Source organism: Schistocerca piceifrons, chromosome 2, assembly GCF_021461385.2.
Source record: "Schistocerca piceifrons isolate TAMUIC-IGC-003096 chromosome 2, iqSchPice1.1, whole genome shotgun sequence".
Taxonomy (NCBI): Eukaryota; Metazoa; Arthropoda; class Insecta; order Orthoptera; family Acrididae; genus Schistocerca; species Schistocerca piceifrons.
In genome coordinates this window covers 186871279-186889790 of record NC_060139.1, presented here as the reverse complement: position 1 = coordinate 186889790, position 18512 = coordinate 186871279, and the positions used below count along the sequence as shown (strand labels likewise).

At 36.3% G+C, this 18512-nt stretch overlaps 1 protein-coding gene across 1 annotated transcript in view; it reads left to right on the top strand.

Annotated features, from left to right (window-relative positions):
- Positions 1-18512, top strand: part of LOC124777144 (GPI transamidase component PIG-T) — a 101967-nt gene that overhangs the window by 71083 nt on the left and 12372 nt on the right. Inside the window, 4 exon segments of the mRNA XM_047252444.1 lie at positions 1113-1317; positions 8997-9149; positions 13633-13644; positions 13647-13878. Of these exon segments, the coding sequence (XP_047108400.1) occupies positions 1113-1317; positions 8997-9149; positions 13633-13644; positions 13647-13878 (602 nt within the window).

Genomic DNA, 18512 nt, shown 5'->3' with positions numbered 1-18512 from the left:
TACATATGAAAAAGACGTGGTTTTAAGCACCTCCTTAAAAGTCTCCCTACAGACTGCATTGGAATTGCTAATTCACATGACAAGCTATCTGAAGTTATTTCTTGGGTCTACAAGTGTAACACTCTCTCTCTCTCTCTCATCAATATGTTCTTCAGTCACTCTTGCTCTTCTGTACTCTTCCCTTTGCAAAGACAGCCAGTGTCTTAAAAGTGATGATATCATCTATGGATGTCATTATCACTTGGAAGATTACAATGGAACTTATGCAGAACACACATTACACTGTAACAACAGATTAAGTCCTTGCAAAATGTAAAACACCAAAAGCTTTCTGTTCACTAGTTGCCATTTTTGCCAGTGGCGCTTACTAACTGAAGACACAGGAATAAGTGCATGTGCACTTTCATTTGATGTATTATTTATAATCATAAGTTGAATGTAATTAATCCTACAAAGCCTTAAAACCCTGATGATTGTTTTGAAACACTGGGTACAATATAGACAATATTATCTACAAAAATAATCAAAAGACTGTGTTCCGTGCATTGCATTAAATGGAACACATATATAATTGAAACAATGGAAAACACAGAATGGAATAACAACAATATGGGAAGGATAGATTGTTACTCACCACATTCAGGAGGCATTGAGTTGGATCTTAGTGCCTGGAGATGACACTAGCGCGCTCTCTCTCTCTCTCTCTCTCTCTCTCTCTCTCTCTCTCTCTCTCTCTCTCTCTGTGTGTGTGTGTGTGTGTGTGTGTGTGTGTGTGCGTGTGTGTGTGTGTGTGTGTGTGTGTGTGAGAAAAGTTGCCCAGAACCCTAGGTCAGGGGAGACTTTGTGGATGGGATGAGGACAGACTCCATGGAGAAAACTGAATTCCAACCATATGTTCTAATTGTTTTCTTTAATCTTCAGTATTCAAAGCATAGGCATGTTATTTGCAGTACCCTATATACTCTTGGCTTGCACCACCTCACAATATGATTTGCTTAATCACCTATGTGTTACTAAACCCTGAATCATAAGATGAGGGCCATAATTATATTACTTGATTGTGTACAAACGTTAACTATTCAGTATGAATAATTTTTAACACTTCAATTCAGACAGGAGTCACATTCCAACTGATTCCTCCTCCTGAAACACGACTGTCCAGTTGGCGAGGAGGCTATGAAACAAAGTATGCTGTCTATGATGTCAGGAAGATAACATTGCCTGGGAGTATGATAAGCATCGCGGCAGAAACATCATCTCCAAAAATATTCACTGTAAATATTCCACCGGTTCTTCATGCAAACCGATATATTGTTGGTAAGTTGAATTGTAAATTTATCAAATATATGGCATTGTGTTAAAGGTGTTAATGTGGGTATATTTAGGCTAAAATTGTACTATTGATTGTAACAACACAGGCTAATCTACTAGACTGGCCCAGGTAACAGGTACCAAAACTCATCTCCACCATTAAAGGAGTGTTATGTGACTGATAGGTGCTTTTGGCAGTGTTATAGTACCAGCCTTTAAAAAGATGTAGAACTTTGTCAAGTCAGCCATATACTAAGTTTGCTAAATCTAATATTTCAATTATTGGCTTCATAACATTTATTGACTGATGAAAACAACTGCTAATAGCATTATGTTACATGAATAATATTCCATGGATACCACGTAGGGAAATCACTGAAATACAGAAGCCTTCAAAGAACATTATTTTGCTATAGTGCAATAAAGCGCAAGGTCTTAAATCTTTGTAATAATGTATTATTAAAATGCCATTATGAACTACATAATTGGCCAAAACAGTACTGCTCAGAAACCCTTTGAAAAATTTCTTCACTGAAATACAAATAGTTAACCAATAAATCTCCGTTTCATTCTTGAACTATACTGTATTATCCCAAGAGATTGAATATGGTCTGAGACAGTTTAGCATTATGGCATAGCTATGAAATAGTAGTACAGTAAAGCTTTGATAATTTTCTCATGATTCTTGTCCCAGCACTATTAAAAATGTTAGTCCTTCAAAGCTTGTTTGATCTTTCTAAAAATGTCATTGTTGAGTTGAATGTTCACAAAGTAAGTGTCTACAGTATCTCCAGGAGGGAAAAAAATTGTGCTCTGGAATTGTGGAAAATTCAAGATGGAAGATAATAAATATAAGGTGATAGATCGATACTCGCCAAATAGAGGAAGCATTGAGCAGTGGACAGCTTTGTGCAGAAGAGCAGCAATATCATCTGTCAGAGCTAAAACAAACTCAGATTTCTCAACACTGATTCTTTGAGCAATCGGGCAGCAGTAGGTCTCCTCTATTTGGCGAACAGAGGTCTGTCCCCTTATACTTATAATGACATTACTCTTTGTCACAAATAACTGCTTGTTACATTTGTTCTCTGTGATTTGCTGCCTTCCCTCATTCCATTTTAGCTGTATTTGTCTTCAGGGCTATTAACTGCACCCAAAGCTTGTGATAAAATAGCTTTTACTTTAGCAGAAAGCACCATCATTTTCCATTACATTGCATTAAATATTTTGCAAGTAGCTGATCCCAGTGCATTGTGCTGTGTCCATAAAGTAACACATTGCCCCTCCCCTTACATGCCTTAAAAATAGTGGGCGAGGGGGATGTGGGACCTGTACTAGTGAAATGCATTTTTGTAGTAAAAAGTTAACATCACTGGAAATCATTAGCCAAGTAAAAGCACTAGGTTTCCACTTGTATCATTAGAGACTTAATTGTTGTAGCATTACCAATGAAAGTAAAAGCAGAATAAAAGAATTTCAGTAACAACCCATGAAGTAACAAACATGGAAATTCTTTTGTTATTAAAATAGAGGTATGTTTTATCCAACTAACATTCAAAACTAGTGTAAGAACTAACTGACCTTATCAGCCTTTCATATTCAATTTTGCCATCAAAATACTGTGACACATTTCTATTATTATTATTTTTTTTCTTTTGTTATTAAATTTAAAGCAATAATTACAGTTGCATTGCAGGCACTCCACTCATCGCTTTAACATTTGTTTGATGTTTGAGTTTACCTAAATTATGAGCCCTTGTGGTTATTGCAATTGATATTATTCTTAGATGAGAACTTTGGAAGACTGTAACGTCTTGAAGTGAAGGCAAAAATCATTATTTTTAAGAAGCCTGGGCACATTCAGTTTGGTAACACATTTTCAGAAAGTGAATGTAACAAACATCCAATTTTTCAGTGATTTCAATGACTTCAACGTGATTGACCACTTACTTCCAGAGTGATTATTCAGAAGGTACCCATAACCAGGGGCAACTGAAATCTCTGCAGAATGTCACCTAATAGCCCTCTCTCTCCATCCTAGCATACCACATGTCACACTTCCTTATTATGCCTGCTTCCCATTGTCATCATTTCTGTTCTTATTTTCTCTTTTTGCTTCCTCACTTTTATTATTCTCTTTAGTTTTGCTTTTGTGGACGGTCTATTTGATTTTCCATTGCATAGCTTCCACTGCTTTCTGCATCCCTCTCGAATATATTTGTTTCTGTTATTTCTCTAACATATCTGTTTCTTGTAGTGCATCTGAGAAAATATGGTAAAAAAAACTTTCATCTGAAAACTCTTAATGTCTTCCATTGCAGTTCATCATCATTCATTTTGTCGTCAGTCCCAAGAACTTTCAGGGATGTGGAACAAATCGAGATATACATTAACGCATGAAAAGCCAATAATTGAAATGTACGTTGTATGCTGTATTAACAGTTAACTATCACTACACTACTTAATACAATTCATATTTATGGCACATAAATTTAATCAAGCACATTAGAAAACTGCTACTTTGAAAGAAGCTGCTGTCTTCTTATTTATACAAGATGGCTGTTGTTGATAGTTCTGTTGTAGTAGTAGTAGCAGCAGTAGTAGTTCTGTTCATTGGAAGATCACTTTTACAATGGCATTAGACATGTCATAGTACTACACTCTCAGAACAATGAAATTAACATAATTCATGTATACAGGCATTCACATACTTACAGCAGAGGATATAAAATGTAGGCTGGTAGTGGTAAGAAAAGCATTTCTGAAGAAGAGAAATTTGTTAACGTTGAATTTAGACTTAAGTGTTAGGAAGTTCTGGAGGTATTTGTCTGGATTGTAGCCATGTATGGAAGTGAAACATGGACAATAAACAGTTTAGATGAAAGGAGAATAGGAACTTTGGAATTGTGATTCTACAGAAGATTGCTGAAGATTAGATGGGTTGATCACATAACTAATGAGAAAGTACTGCATAGAATGGGAGTGATAGGAAATTTATGGTACGACTTGACCAAGAGAAAGGATTGGTTGATAGGACATATCCTGAGACATCAAGGGATCACCGATTTAGTAGTGGAGGGAAGTGCATGAGGCAAAAATCATAGACGGAGACCAAGAGATGAATAGAGTAAGCAGATTCAGAAAGATGTAGGTTGTAGTAGTTACTCAGAGGCCAAGAGACTCACACAGGATGGAGTAGCATGGACAGCTGCATCAAACCAGTCTTCGGACTGAAGACCACAACAACAACAACAACAACAACAACAACACAGTTACAGGTCTAGTTTGCCAAGGATGGGACAGATAATTGGCTGTGGCATTATCATAGGAACCATCCCAGCATTTGCTGAAGTATTTCAGGGAAACCATGGAAAACTTAAATCAGGATGGCTGAATGATGACTGGAGTATGCACACTTCTGAATACAAGACTAGTCTGTTTAAAACAGTGCTATGTCATTCAGTTGATGTCTAATGTACAATACTGTTTGGCCAAAAAGTTGTTTATCGCTGTAAAAGGCTATTGCTAAATTGCTCTTTCATTTCTAACTAAGTCACTGCAAACACTTCATACATTATATACACATTGTTTCATAATCACCTGACGGTAGGACTATAGCGACGATGTTAGGTTTCTGTTTTGTGTGCTGCGTGTTCCCATTTACTAACTCTAAAAACTGGGTCAGAACCCCTCTAAAATGAGTGAGATGTTGAAATCAGAAACAGGGTAAGGTATTATACATTGCATAGCTTTGGGAGTAAGTTTTTCCAGAAAACGAAAAAACAAAACAAAAAACAAAAAAAAGTAGTGTTGAACGTGTTCCACGAAGTGATAATTTTGTTATTGTTGTTGTTGTTGTTTATTTGTATTACATTTTTTGCTAAACTCACACTGTGTTATCTAAGTAATCCTTCACTTTATAGAATGTATTGCTTAGCAGGTATTTTTTAACCACCTCTTTAAATAAGTTTGTTTTAGTAATCTCTTGACTTTCGTTGGGTAGTTTATGGTATGGTTTTATTCCCTTTTGTGACTTTTATGTTCATTCTTTCTTAGTAAATGTAAGTTCAGTTTAGATCTTGTTCCAAGGTTGTGGAGAGAACTGTTAGTGCAGTAGTTATGAATGCCATTTTTTATTTGTACATCTGATTAGTAAAGGTACTCACATGGTGTAGTTAAAATCCCCAGGGTTTTGAACAGATTTTAAAGTGAGCTTGACTACTACTTTTGGATATTATTCATACGGCCCTTTTCTGTAGTTTGAAAACAATGTTCATATTTTGAGCATTTGTTCATTTACTTCATTATATTGATATTTTTCAAAGAAAAAAGTTACCAACAGTTACAGATTCTGATTGCTCTTTACATTGCATTACTATTTGGAATGTAGCTTTACACTGAACACTGCTACTTCCTATGTAGTTAATAGAACAGTCCTTAAATCTTGACATTCAAATGATTTATAGGGAGAGTAGCTAATGAGGTATGTTTTTAATTTTCTTTAAAACTGATTGGGCTTCCCAATCTGTAACATTGCATTAGACGAAAGCTTGTTGAATACCTTTGCATCCAAGCATGTATCTTCTATCTAAACCATAGGATAAAACGTCTACATGAAAATATTGTGTCTTGTATTGCACTTGTGTACCCCAAAGTTCAGCTAAAGCTGATTTATGATGTTGGTAACACAAACAGTTAGGGAATAAATACATTGTGAAATGAATGTGAGAATTCTGAGATCGTTTAAAAGGCTTCTGCAAGATGATCTGCTACTGCGTGATTTTGTGTTGAGTAAAACTTCCTTTTGGGGGAGGGTGGGGGGGGGGGGGTGGCAGTCCCAGAATACAATAAAGAGAGAAAATATGCAAAGTATGCCAACACTTTCATCTTTAGGTGAACAGAATGAGAAAATTCTAAAGGTGAGACATGCGGAACTAGGAGTCTGGATTAGTTCATCTGTGTGTTGACTCCATTGTGACTTGTGATCCAGCTGGTTCCCTGAGAGTATGTGACCACTCATGTCTATCTGTGTTGCTAGCAATTTATTTTTGCTTGTCTGAAATGACAGAATGAACCAGTTGTAGGCATCTAAAGCTACAATCTGAGATATGTTGGGTAAAGCTCATGTGTATTGTATTGTGTATTGAAGCGGGGACCTGGAAACGACAGAGAGGCTTTGTCCTGCTGTAGCCCTCAGTGATTCACAACCCCATAATAGGCCACAGCAGTCCACCCACCCCACCGCCTCCCCACACCGAACCCAGTGTTATTGTGCGGTTCGGCCCCCAGTGGTGTGTTTTTTTTTTTTTTTTTTTTTAGAGGCTATATAGCTAATAGACATATTGTTGAGGATATTATTTCAAATTGAACTGTAGCACCAATCAAGTGCTGACACATGTTCACACTGCTCAATTTCATTGAAAATTTGGCAGAGAACCCCAGGCTTATCATCTAATTTCAGCTGTGAATGAGAGAGGATAGAAAATAGGGCCTAAATGTCCTGTCAATGATGAAGTTATTAAAGAACAACAGCTCGCTTGGGTTGGAATTTTTTCAGCTGTGTCATTTCTACATTTACATCATACTCCGCAAGCCACCTAATGGTGTGTGGCAGAGGGTACTTTCGGTACCACTATCTGAACCCTCCAACCCTGTTCCACTTGCGAATAGTGCTTGGGAAGAATGATTGTCAGTAAGCCTCTCTATTGGCTCTAATTTCTCGAACTTTCTGGCGTCTGTTTTTCCCCGTATCTGTTTTATATGGTCATTCCACTTAGGTCGCTCTGGATGGTTACGCCTAGATATTTTACGGCAGACGCTGTCTCCAGCTGTTTGTCATCAATAATGTAGCTGTACAGTAGTGGATTTCTTTTCTTATGTATGCACAATATGTTATATTTATTTACATTCAGGGTCAACTGCCAGAGTCTGCACCATTCATCAATTCTCTGCAGGTCGTTCTGCAAATTGTTACTATCTTCTTGCATTGCTACTTTGGTATAGACAACTGCATCTTCTGTGAATAGCCTTAAAGAGCATCCAAAGCTTTCTACTAGATCATTTATATATATTGTAAACATCAGTGGTCCTGTCACACTTCCCTTTGGTACTCCGCATATTACCTCTACATCTGTTGATTTAGTTCCATTAAGAGCGACGTGTTGAGTTCTATCAGCAAGAAAGTCTTGAATCCAATCACAGGTGTGCTCCAATACTCCGTAAGCTCGTATTTTTTTCAGTAAATGCCAATGTGGGGAGGTGTCAAATGCCTTATTGAAGACAAGGAACACGGCATCAGCCTGAGTGCCATTGTCCACTGTGCTGTGGATCTCATGGAGGAACAGAGCAAGCCGAGTTTCACAGGATCTCTGTTTGTGGAATCCATGTTGATTTTTGTAGAGATGTTAATTTTCCGAAAATGTCATAATCTTGAACATAAAACATGTTCCATAATTCTACAACAGATTGACGTCAATGATATAGGTCTGTAACTATGTGGCTCTGTCTTACGGCCTTTCTTAAAAGCAAGAATGACCTGCACTTTTTTCCAGTTGTTAGGTACCTTCTGTTGCTCAAGCGATCTACGATACATTACTGCTTGAAGGGGAGCAAGTTCTTTTGCATAATCTTTATGGCATCTTACAGGTATCCCATCTGGTCCTGAAGCCTTTCCACTACTAAGCGATTGTAGCTGCTTTTCAATTCCACGATTGGTTATCTCAATATCTACCATTTTGATGTTTGTACGATGATTGAAAGGACGGACAGTGTTAAGATCTTTCCCCATGAAACAACTTCGGAAGACTGAATTCAGTATTTTGGCCATGTTTCAGTGCCAGTGTGGTCGCTGAAAGAATGTAGATGATTTTGACCCACTTACTGATTTTACATACAACCAAAATCTCTTAGGCTTTTTACTCAGGTCGGTTGACAATGTCTTACTTTCAAAATCATTGAATGTTTCTCTCATTGCAGGAATTTACAAAGAAACCATCCCATGATTTGCTTTAATCAATTAAGGAAGCTGACATTCCTTATTCACACTGCAGTTAAACAGTAATAGAGAAATTAGTTGTAAAAGTGAATCCAGGAATGAAATATGCACTTTAAACAATATTTTTGGGTAAAACACATTGTCTCTCTCTCTCTCTCTCTCTCTCTCTCTCTCTCTCTCTCTCTGCCTGTGTGTGTGTGTGTGTGTGTGTGTGTGTGTGTGTGTGTGTGTGTGTGTGTGTGTTTGCCACCGGTCATGCAACTTCCATTAACATAATATATTGATTTTGCTCATTACTGTATCTTTAATAATAAGTCATTTATTATTATCTGCACAACACTAAAATGTCATACTTCATTTATTTAGATACTTCTCATATGATGATGAGTGTAATTCACTGTTCATGCACAACACCAGTGATAGCTTAGGGCTTTGTTTTCATAAGAAATATTCAAAAATCTACTGACTGTTGGCTGACACTTTCCATTTCCTTGAATGATGTCATTCATGCTTAAATTTTTGAAACATGATGTGTAAGAATATATTTGTTTCTTAGAGAGTTATTGAGTACTCGAAGTATAAGGAACCATATAAACAAGTTCATTTGTTTTGTCTATACTTTACTTTGAAATGTTTCATTTTTTGAGTGGCGTCTTCTGTTTTTTCTAAATAACTTCTTTTCACTTTTTAGGCTATGGCCAGGAACGTGGTGGCATTGTCACAAGGATTCACAACACACATTGGAAAGAAATAGATGTAGTTTATATGGAAAATATACCATGGTTTATACCAGTTTACCTCCATACACTCAAAATAACATCTCAGGGTAGGAAAATTGAACCAGGTAAGCTACAGAGCCAAAATCAATTCAAAACAAATCACAGTGAAGGTTCAGTTTTCATCTTTTTTGTGTGCTAATAATTTCCAAAATGAACTGTATAGTTATATTTGTTTCTACATTACAATGATATTTCACAAAAGCAGCAAGGCTTCAGGATTTAGATTACACACCCTTTCTTGAAATACAAAGTTTATTAGAACTGGCGACATTGTTTCTCCAACACATATGTTGTCATAGTTCTCCATGTAATGTCACAATCCTGAATGGAGGAAGATGGGGAAAGTCTGAGCGTTGCTCGTTGTGAGAAGAAGACAGGTTGAGCAGCTCAAAGAAAGAAAGAATTACATGACATCGCTGTGTTGCACAGATCTTTCGGAGGCTGTGCTTCATCATATATTGGGAAAATAAAAATTTATGTTTACCGTATGTTGTTTTCATCACAGTAAATCATTTGGTGAAAAAAGTGCTTTGGCTGCTCTGTGTATTTCAACTTAATGATGAATTTAGTTTAAGTATATATTCATTTATAGCTTCATACTTGCACAGGGCAATCTAAAAAAGGATTTTGATTTTTCTGTACATGGTATGTTTATGGCACCAGTGATAGGCAGTATCTTAACAAATCTAGATGGTTATTAGAATAAATAGATCATTAAAAAAATTGATTTTTGGGCTTTTATTTGTTATTCATAACTAAAATAATGAACAATGTAGAATACAACTGCATTTTCTCTGTTTACTTCTGAAACAGAACTCCCTCTCACATAACCAGCATTTTTTCATTTGACTCTGCACACTTTCTGTTTGTCTTGTCTTCTGTGCTCCTTCCTTCATGCCCCAGTCATTAGTCACTTCCTTTCCTTCACATCATCTTCTGTTCTTTTTCTTCCTTCCCTATCAATAGTTTATCTATTTATGGATGTTGTAGTTCTCTCTTTTAATGTGGGATTTTATCGGCTTTAGTTAATCTCAGGTCGTAGGGTCTGATGACCATGTAGTTCGGTCCCTTCTCCAACCAACCAACCAACCAGCTTCTGTTTGATGAATAAGTTATTAATGATTGGTACAGGACTGTGTCTCTGTGGTTTAGTGGGTCAAGTTTCAGACTACAAAACTAAATGTCTAGGGCTCAATCCCCAGTTGGTCCTAGATTTTGTCTATCACTTATTGCTTATTTCCCCCCTAGCAATGAGAAAAATGCCACATCAGGTCGCACTGTGTTTCAGAGTCTATGTTAAAATATAGGTCTCCCTATAATTCCTAGAAGAATCGTTTCAGAGGTCAGAGAAAGGCAAGGGAAAGCTACATCCAATATAACAATGTCTCCTAAAGCACTCCAGTGTTCAGACTAACCTTATAGTTGAGCTCAGCTTAGTTGACTTGCAGTGTAACAAATACAACATAAAAATGGATCATTTCCAAGCGGTCTTATCAGTAACACTAGAATGAACAAAGTAAGGACTCGATGAAGGGCATCACTAAACTATACAAAAATAGAACACTTTGTGGAGTGCTGCTGGATGTTGAAAGTCATTTTAAATTAACTGAAAGTGCTTTGTGACTAACTCTGAGTATGCCTTGCATTACAAGATGAATTAATTTTCCCCTGTCTGAGATTGTCTATGCAGTTACATAGATGTTTGAGATTGAAAAAATTCATAAGAGACACTGAGTTTGAGTATGTAAGAGTACATAACACGTTACGAAGCTCTGGATATACTCCAAGGCAAAAAAATGTGTCCTGTGGATTATTAGTGCTATGCAAAATCCAGCGGACTGTCTCCATAAATATTGCAGCACACTAGAAACTTCAATTCAAGAAAGTGGCAAGAGATGATTTGAAGGTTTTTCTCACCTTCCTACACCAAAGGAAGAACATAAAACTATTCCATCACAGTTTATCTGCCATTTAAAAATAAATAACTCATCTGTACATCAAGGGAGACTTAAAACCAAGTTCAGACAGATGATAACCGCAGAAATGTGGAAGAAATTAGCTGAAGAGTTTCAAATCAAGTTATGATAGAAAAAGACATTTATCATTAATTTTTATTTTGAAAGGTATTTGTATTTGAGGAGGAGGGGGGGGGGGGGGTAGTTGATATGGAACCACAATGAAGTTATTCACTAAAAACTAGAAGGGAATTGATTATTTCTCAATTTTTGCTGAAGATGATCATAATTTAAAAGTCTTGCCATGTTACCCCATTGCTTTTAGGTAATGTTCAAGAGATATAATTAACTGTTACCCTCTTTGTCATGCATGGAACATATTGTTTTGTAAGTTACAATGAAAAATCTTCAAAAATCGAACAAATATTCTGAAGAAATGTTTGAAAAAAGGATGGTTTTAGAAACTACAAAAGGTACATTTGTTTCATAAACGATAAAGAATTGGGACAATAGCTGTATTTGGAGATCAATTTTTTGTTATTTGCAACTACTTGTATTTTCAGGTGATAAACAAATGTTTTTATTCATTTAAATTAATAATGTTTTGAGTAAATATTTTAACAGTTATTCACAATTAACAAATGATAATTTTTATTTGTATTTTTCATCCAAATAAATTTTTCCAAAGTCTTTGTGTTATGAATGTAGAACAGTAGACCAAATACTTAACATCATAATTTTGTTTAGCATCAAAAGATAATTAATAGTATGAGGATGACACTCAGCTAACAAATAAAAACAGCCACTACAGAGAACTGTGATTTCACCCCCCCACCCCCCCCCACCCCTCTCCCCTCTCGTGACATATTTATATTCTAAATCATTCTATCCAAGTGCAGATGACTTGTAAAAAATCTGTGACATAACGCAATCATTATTCAAGTATACAGCTAATGATAATTAGCCAATATTAATATATTTCTGTTATAGATAGTATCTGTCTCATGAAGTCACTAAGCTACATCATGCGTGAATAATTCCACCAGATACTGACATTTCTCTAGCAAAATATTCTGGGCCCTTCTTTTAATTGGACCAAATATTATGTCTTTGCTTCCTACTTCACTGTAGATTTTCAGTCCAATATTCTATACACATTAATTTCAGTCAATTGATGAACAGTATAAAACTTTTTTCATCAAGTTTTAAGCATAGTCAAAATGATTTTCCACAAACATTTTGAGCCAACTTAATAAAAAGACTTTAATTTTTACCTGTATAGAGAGGAAAGAGTTAATAAGAATTGTTTTCTAAACTAAGGATTATTTTGACTATGCAATAGATTTGTTTTTGACAGTTCTGCCTTGCCGCATCAATTTCTTTAGAGTTCTCCCAGAGGACACACATAAAATTTAGTGATGAATCAACATCTGTACATTTTGTCACCTGGAGATATTTTTGTTGGCCTCATTTTGATTTATTTACACAGATGAGCAGCTTTGCTTTGGCTTTCAGGTCAGTAAGAGGGAAATAAGAAGAAATGTATAATTTGGTATATGTGAAATTATGTTGGTATTTAAAACGAAGAAGGTAATTAGATTAAAAAGTGCAGCAACAAACAGGATGCTAATTAAAAAGTGCAGCAACAAACAGGATGCTAGTTGTAAAATGAACTGATTAATAATATAATGGAAGGAAACATTCCACGTGGGAAAAATTATATATAAAAACAAAGATGAGGTGACTTACCGAACAAAAGCGCTGGCAAGTCGATAGACACACAAACAAACACAAACATACACACAAAATTCAAGCTTTCGCAACAAACTGTTGCCTCATCAGGAAAGAGGGTAGGAGAGGGGAAGACGAAAGGAAGTGGGTTTTAAGGGAGAGGGTAAGGAGTCATTACAATCCCGGGAGCGGAAAGACTTACCTTAGGGGAAAAAAGGAGGAAAAAAGGACAGGTATACACTCACACACATGCACATATCCATCCACACATACAGACACAAGCAGGAACTGATTAATAAGATACTTGTGTAAACAGTTACAACAGACTTTAAATAAGGAAATATTTAATAAACAAAATATACTCACCAAGCGGTGGCAGGCGGGCGCGCGCGCGCGCGCACACACACACACACACACACACACACACACACACACGCGCTCGATCGCATCTCGCACACACGAGAACATAGTCTCTTGCTGGTGAGGCCAGACTCGCTAGTTTTGCCTCAGCAGCCAGAGACACTGTGTGTGTGTGTGTGTGTGTGTGTGTGTGTGTGTGTGTGTGGTGGTTATTTCTGACGAAGGCCTTGTTGGCCAAAAACTCACTTTCTGACACACTTTTTGTTGTGCCTATCTGTGACTCAGCATCTCCACTACATGGTGAGTAGCAAGTGTCCTTTTCTTACCTTCACCCTGGATTTTTCATTTTTTAATTTGTGACTTAGATATTTTTAAGATTTATGTATTTACTTGAGTTTTTTTAACAGATAAAGTGTTTCTACCATTACTATATGGCATGATCATATCATACAAGAACTTTGATTAGATTTGGCTGTCAGGAACAAGTTGTTACCTGTTACAGTACTGAAGAAATACGTCCTGGCATGGAGCGAACACGCTCCTATTACCTGGAGATCTTGATCCGCCTGCCACAACGTTCTGTAACAGAGATTTCTATAGAATTTGAGTATGTATTCCTGAAGTGGCAGGAATACCCTCCAGATGCAAATCATGGATTTTACGTTGGGGCTGCAATAATTACAGCTATGTTACCCCTGGCAAGAAGCTACACTGCTCTTCCACAGGATGTGTCACTCATTTCTTCCAGGTGCAGTAAAATTGTTTGTTAATGCCTTTGACTTCACATAAAGGTTTTCTATCTCCTAGCTTTGTTGTTACCTCATATTAGTGATACTGTTTCATGAATTCTGAGTAATAATGTAAAGCAACTTTCCTACAAACAAGTTAGAAATGTTCTTTGCACTTTTAGCATAGTGAACTTGCATTATTTTGTATGCAAATATGTTTATGTATGAGGATGTCCTGAAGAAATGGAAAATGATTGATTAATTCATATATATATGAAAGAGATTGGATGTCACGGGAGGAATGATTACTGTTCTGAGAGAGCGTACGCGTGATCAGTTTGTAGACAAAGGTTAACAGTAACATGCAGTTGGTTCCGAATGGCTGTCCAGATTTAAATGTTTCCTTGTAAGTGTAAGATTTCCTATTTATTAACAGTATGTTCTAAACCATTTTTCCGAAGTTTCTCCATTGCGTTTTCCAAATCATTGGCAACGGTTATATGTTAATCATTACAATATTCCTTTGTAGTGACAAAGTATCCACCATTTGAGCACATGTAGTAACATGTCTTTTACAGACCTCAATGTGCGTCCAGTCTGATAAACAATAATCTATGGATTATTTTCACTACAATTATCAGAATACATTTCATTCTATTTTCAGATTAATCTGCATATTGAAGAAACTACAGTTAGTAACACTCGTCAGTAACATAATTATCAAATCTGATTGCTCAGGTTTTCTTGATGTGATTGATTAATAGCGTGCTTCAGCCATCTTCTTCAGCTACCTTAGTTCTTATGGTTACATGTACTCACTGGCTGGACTTCAACTGTTGTGGGTCTGGTGCTACCATTTGTAGCTGAGTACGATTCCTGATACCAACTTTGCCCCTTTCATGCTCTTTAGTTTTTCACTGTAATATTCTGTGAAATGCAAATTCTCTCAGCATCTTCCAACTCTGGTGAATCTGATTGTCGGTGAGATTTTTATAAATTGAGTGTCAGACTTCAATCATTATTTAAATTGAACCACCATCCCTATTTATTAAGTTTTCTGACATCTTTATTCTGATAAACTGCTTAATTATGGTGCCCCAGAAACTTGGACAGTTGTACCACGGTACTGGTCTTGTCATATTTAATTTCGTTTTTATATCATAGCGAGTGCTCCGTGACAGATGACTTGCTTCATTTTTTAGTGGAGTGTGTCATTGATGTTCCTCACATATCTCCTTGGCTGTTCTGATAGCCTGTCCCATGCCATGCCGTATCAGAGCAGTCGAAGAGAGATGTGGAGAACATCAGTGACAAACCTGATTAAAACAGCCAAGCAAATCAGTTGTGTTTACAATTTTGGGACTAACTTATGGCACTGTCTAGTTCCAGAAGAGAGAAACAAAATGCTTTTTTAGTTTTTTGAAGGTCTTGCATTGCAAAGATGAACAAAAATTATAAAATTAGAATAACTTCCAGTGGTCATAGGCTCCTTTCTCTACTGTAGTAACCACATACAGTATCACAGAAAAGAAGCTGGTGACCACTTGAGTTATTTTTACTTTTACATTTACATTTTTGTTCATTTTTGGAATCAAAGACCTCTACAAACAGTGCAACATGTTACCCCAAAGTTTAAACACAGCAAATACAAGTGAAATTAATTCACACAAATGCTCTTTATCTGGGAGGTTTAAACCTACGAAACACATAGTGGACATAAAATAAATTGTGACTGGTAATTAAACTTGTTGCTTCAGTAGATGTCAGTAACAGTCACATAAAGCCTAACCTAAAGTGTTCGCATTTAGAGAGACTAGTGTGTTCTGGTTTGATTACTTCATAACATATAAAGGAACTTGAGACCCGTCATAATTCTCTCAATTTGCATTATGACATAATGTAGGCTGGTATGTATTCCAGCGATACTGATGTGAGTGAGCAACATCTTTGAAATGACATTGTCCATTTAAGCACAGCCACCCATTGAACCCTCTCTAAACCATATTTCAAATTCAAGTAGTAATAATATCAACTGTATTCTAAATAAGATACAAATGTGAATGTAACAGATTTGGTCACCACTTTATATTCCATGCCTATCTCATCTTTTAATCAAATGAAAAAGATGACAATCTTTTAAACTGGCTTTTGATATTCAGCCACCTACACCCCTCTTAATCAGATTATCAAATTCTGTCATCCAGGAAGAATTTTCTAGTTATGAGCCATAGGTAGTCTTACAGCCAAAATAAAGGCTCCTCATGATCTTGGTGAGACAACTAGCAAAAATTATGAGTACCTTTGCCCATCCAAAAGGTCACTTAAAATAGTGGAAACTAATAACACATCATTTATTGATCAACACAGTACTGATTGAGAACTAAACTGTAATCTTATAGCTACCGTATCGTCATAGCTTTAGGACTTTAAGAGACTAAATGACTATTACATGTATCACAGACTCTGTTACAGGCAAACTCAGATTCATGGCAGAGAAGTATCATTTGTATCAATAATGTTGGACTTAAATCCAGTTGATTTTTTTAATTGATTAGTTTATTTATTTATTTATTTATTTATCTTTTAATGTGAATGAAATGAGCACAGCATACTACTGTATTGCATTTGCTGTAGATATGTATATACAACATTGAGAAATAAAGCAGTTTTTTGAAATAACAACATTTGAGTGAGGTTGTAGGTGTCTGTGATTGTCAATCTTAAAAATAATTACATCAGTGTGGAGTAAAGTTAGAGATTAAAGTGTGTTCTTTGGTTTCTATATGTTATATACTGGATTCTGTGGAATACCTGGACTACGATGAATATATTGTGAGGAGGAAGAGGTAGACATCCCAAGAATGAGGGCTCTAATGGAGAGATACCCATTTGCAAAGTATAGTGAAAGTGATTTCAAAGAGCAGTTTGAGTTTCATAAGGAATCTTTTGAGTCTGTGCTTGGTATGCTGGAGTCGTTACTGCAGCATAATTCTTTGTCTCCTAGGCTGCAGTGAATCTTCCACACTGGTACTTATCAAATCGTAGCAGGGGATCTCATTAACAGCTGTCGTATTACTGCTGAAAGAGCTTTTAACAATGTGATAAACAGCTTAATTGTCTAAAAGCCACTGTATGTGTCAATGCCACAGAACCAAGAGCACATATAAAGGAGCAAGAGGAAATTCTATTAAATTGGTGGATTCCTGAATGTCATAGGTGCCATAGATTGCGTACATACTTTGTCCTTCTGGGGCACAAACAAAACCATACAGAAATTGGAAGAATATATTTTCTATCAGTACACAGATGTGAAGATTTTCAACATTGTTAATCTGTTGGCCGGGTTCCATGCTCGATGCACACATTTGGGACAATAGTAGAGTTGCTGCAGGATTTGAAAATGGACATTGTGATGGGTTGCTTGTTGGAATTGGTAGATGTGCCCTCTCCAAACATCTTATGACTTCGTGTTTCGACCCCACTTAGGAGCCGAAGGCCACTACCATAGAGCCCATATTGCTACCAGATGGATAATAGTGCATACATGCAGTGTTTGGAATAAATGTTTCTGAATTCATGCTAAAACAATGCAGCATAAACAAAACAAATGTGGGAATGCTATTGTGGCTGGTGCAGTTCTGCAAAACTTTAGAGCAGAATTTGGAGATGCTTCACTCTGAGGTTGTGGAGGTGAATGACATGGCCCAATATGCATTTCAGCCAAAAGCAGAAGCTGCAGGCCAAGTTTTCAGAAAGTCTATTATATTTAATTATTTTAATTAAAATTGTACATAAATTCTGGTAAAATAACAAGTTACTGTAAAGACTTTTCCTGCTTAACCCTCAAGCGGGTGTGCCTATGTATAAACTGCGCCAAACACAAATAACGTTGTCTTGTACCATGGCATTGTTTTTTCACAATTGTGATTCCATCTCTATTCTTTCATTATTGCTTCAGCTAACACAGTGATAAATTGTGTTGTCATATGTCCAAGAGAGCATCAGTAATCTCTATATACAAAAGGCAATGTCCTGACTGACTGACTGACTGACTCATCACCACCCAGCCCAAACTGCTTATGACATAGCTTTGAAATTTGAAGAAGGTGTAAACCTTATACTGTAGGTGTCATTTACGAAGGGATTTTTTGGAATTCCAACCCTAAGGGGGTGAAATAGGGGATGAAGGTTTTTTTTTAAAAATGTCCCTGTCAAGGCAATTTTGAAGCTACACCTACAAAAATTGGTATTTGGTTTCTCAGTCAGGAATAAATAAATATGTGTTTCAGCATTTTTGGAAATTTAACCCTATGGGATGAAATAGTGGGGTGAAACCTTTTTTTTTTTTTTTTTTTTTTTTTCAAAATATATCATTATTAAAGAACTGCTGAAGTATTTTAAAGCTACATCTATGAACATGGATATTTGACTTCTCAGTTACAAATTAAAAAAAATTGTGTTTCATTGTGTTTGGAAATTGAACCCCTAAAGGGGTTAAATAGGAGATGAAATGTTTTATGAAAATATTTCATTGCACAAGCATTTTTAAAGCTAAACCTTTGGAAATTGGTGTGTGGCTTCTTGATTACAGATGAAAAAATACATGTTTCACTGTTTTTGGAAATTCAACACCTAAGGGGGTGAAATAGGGTCA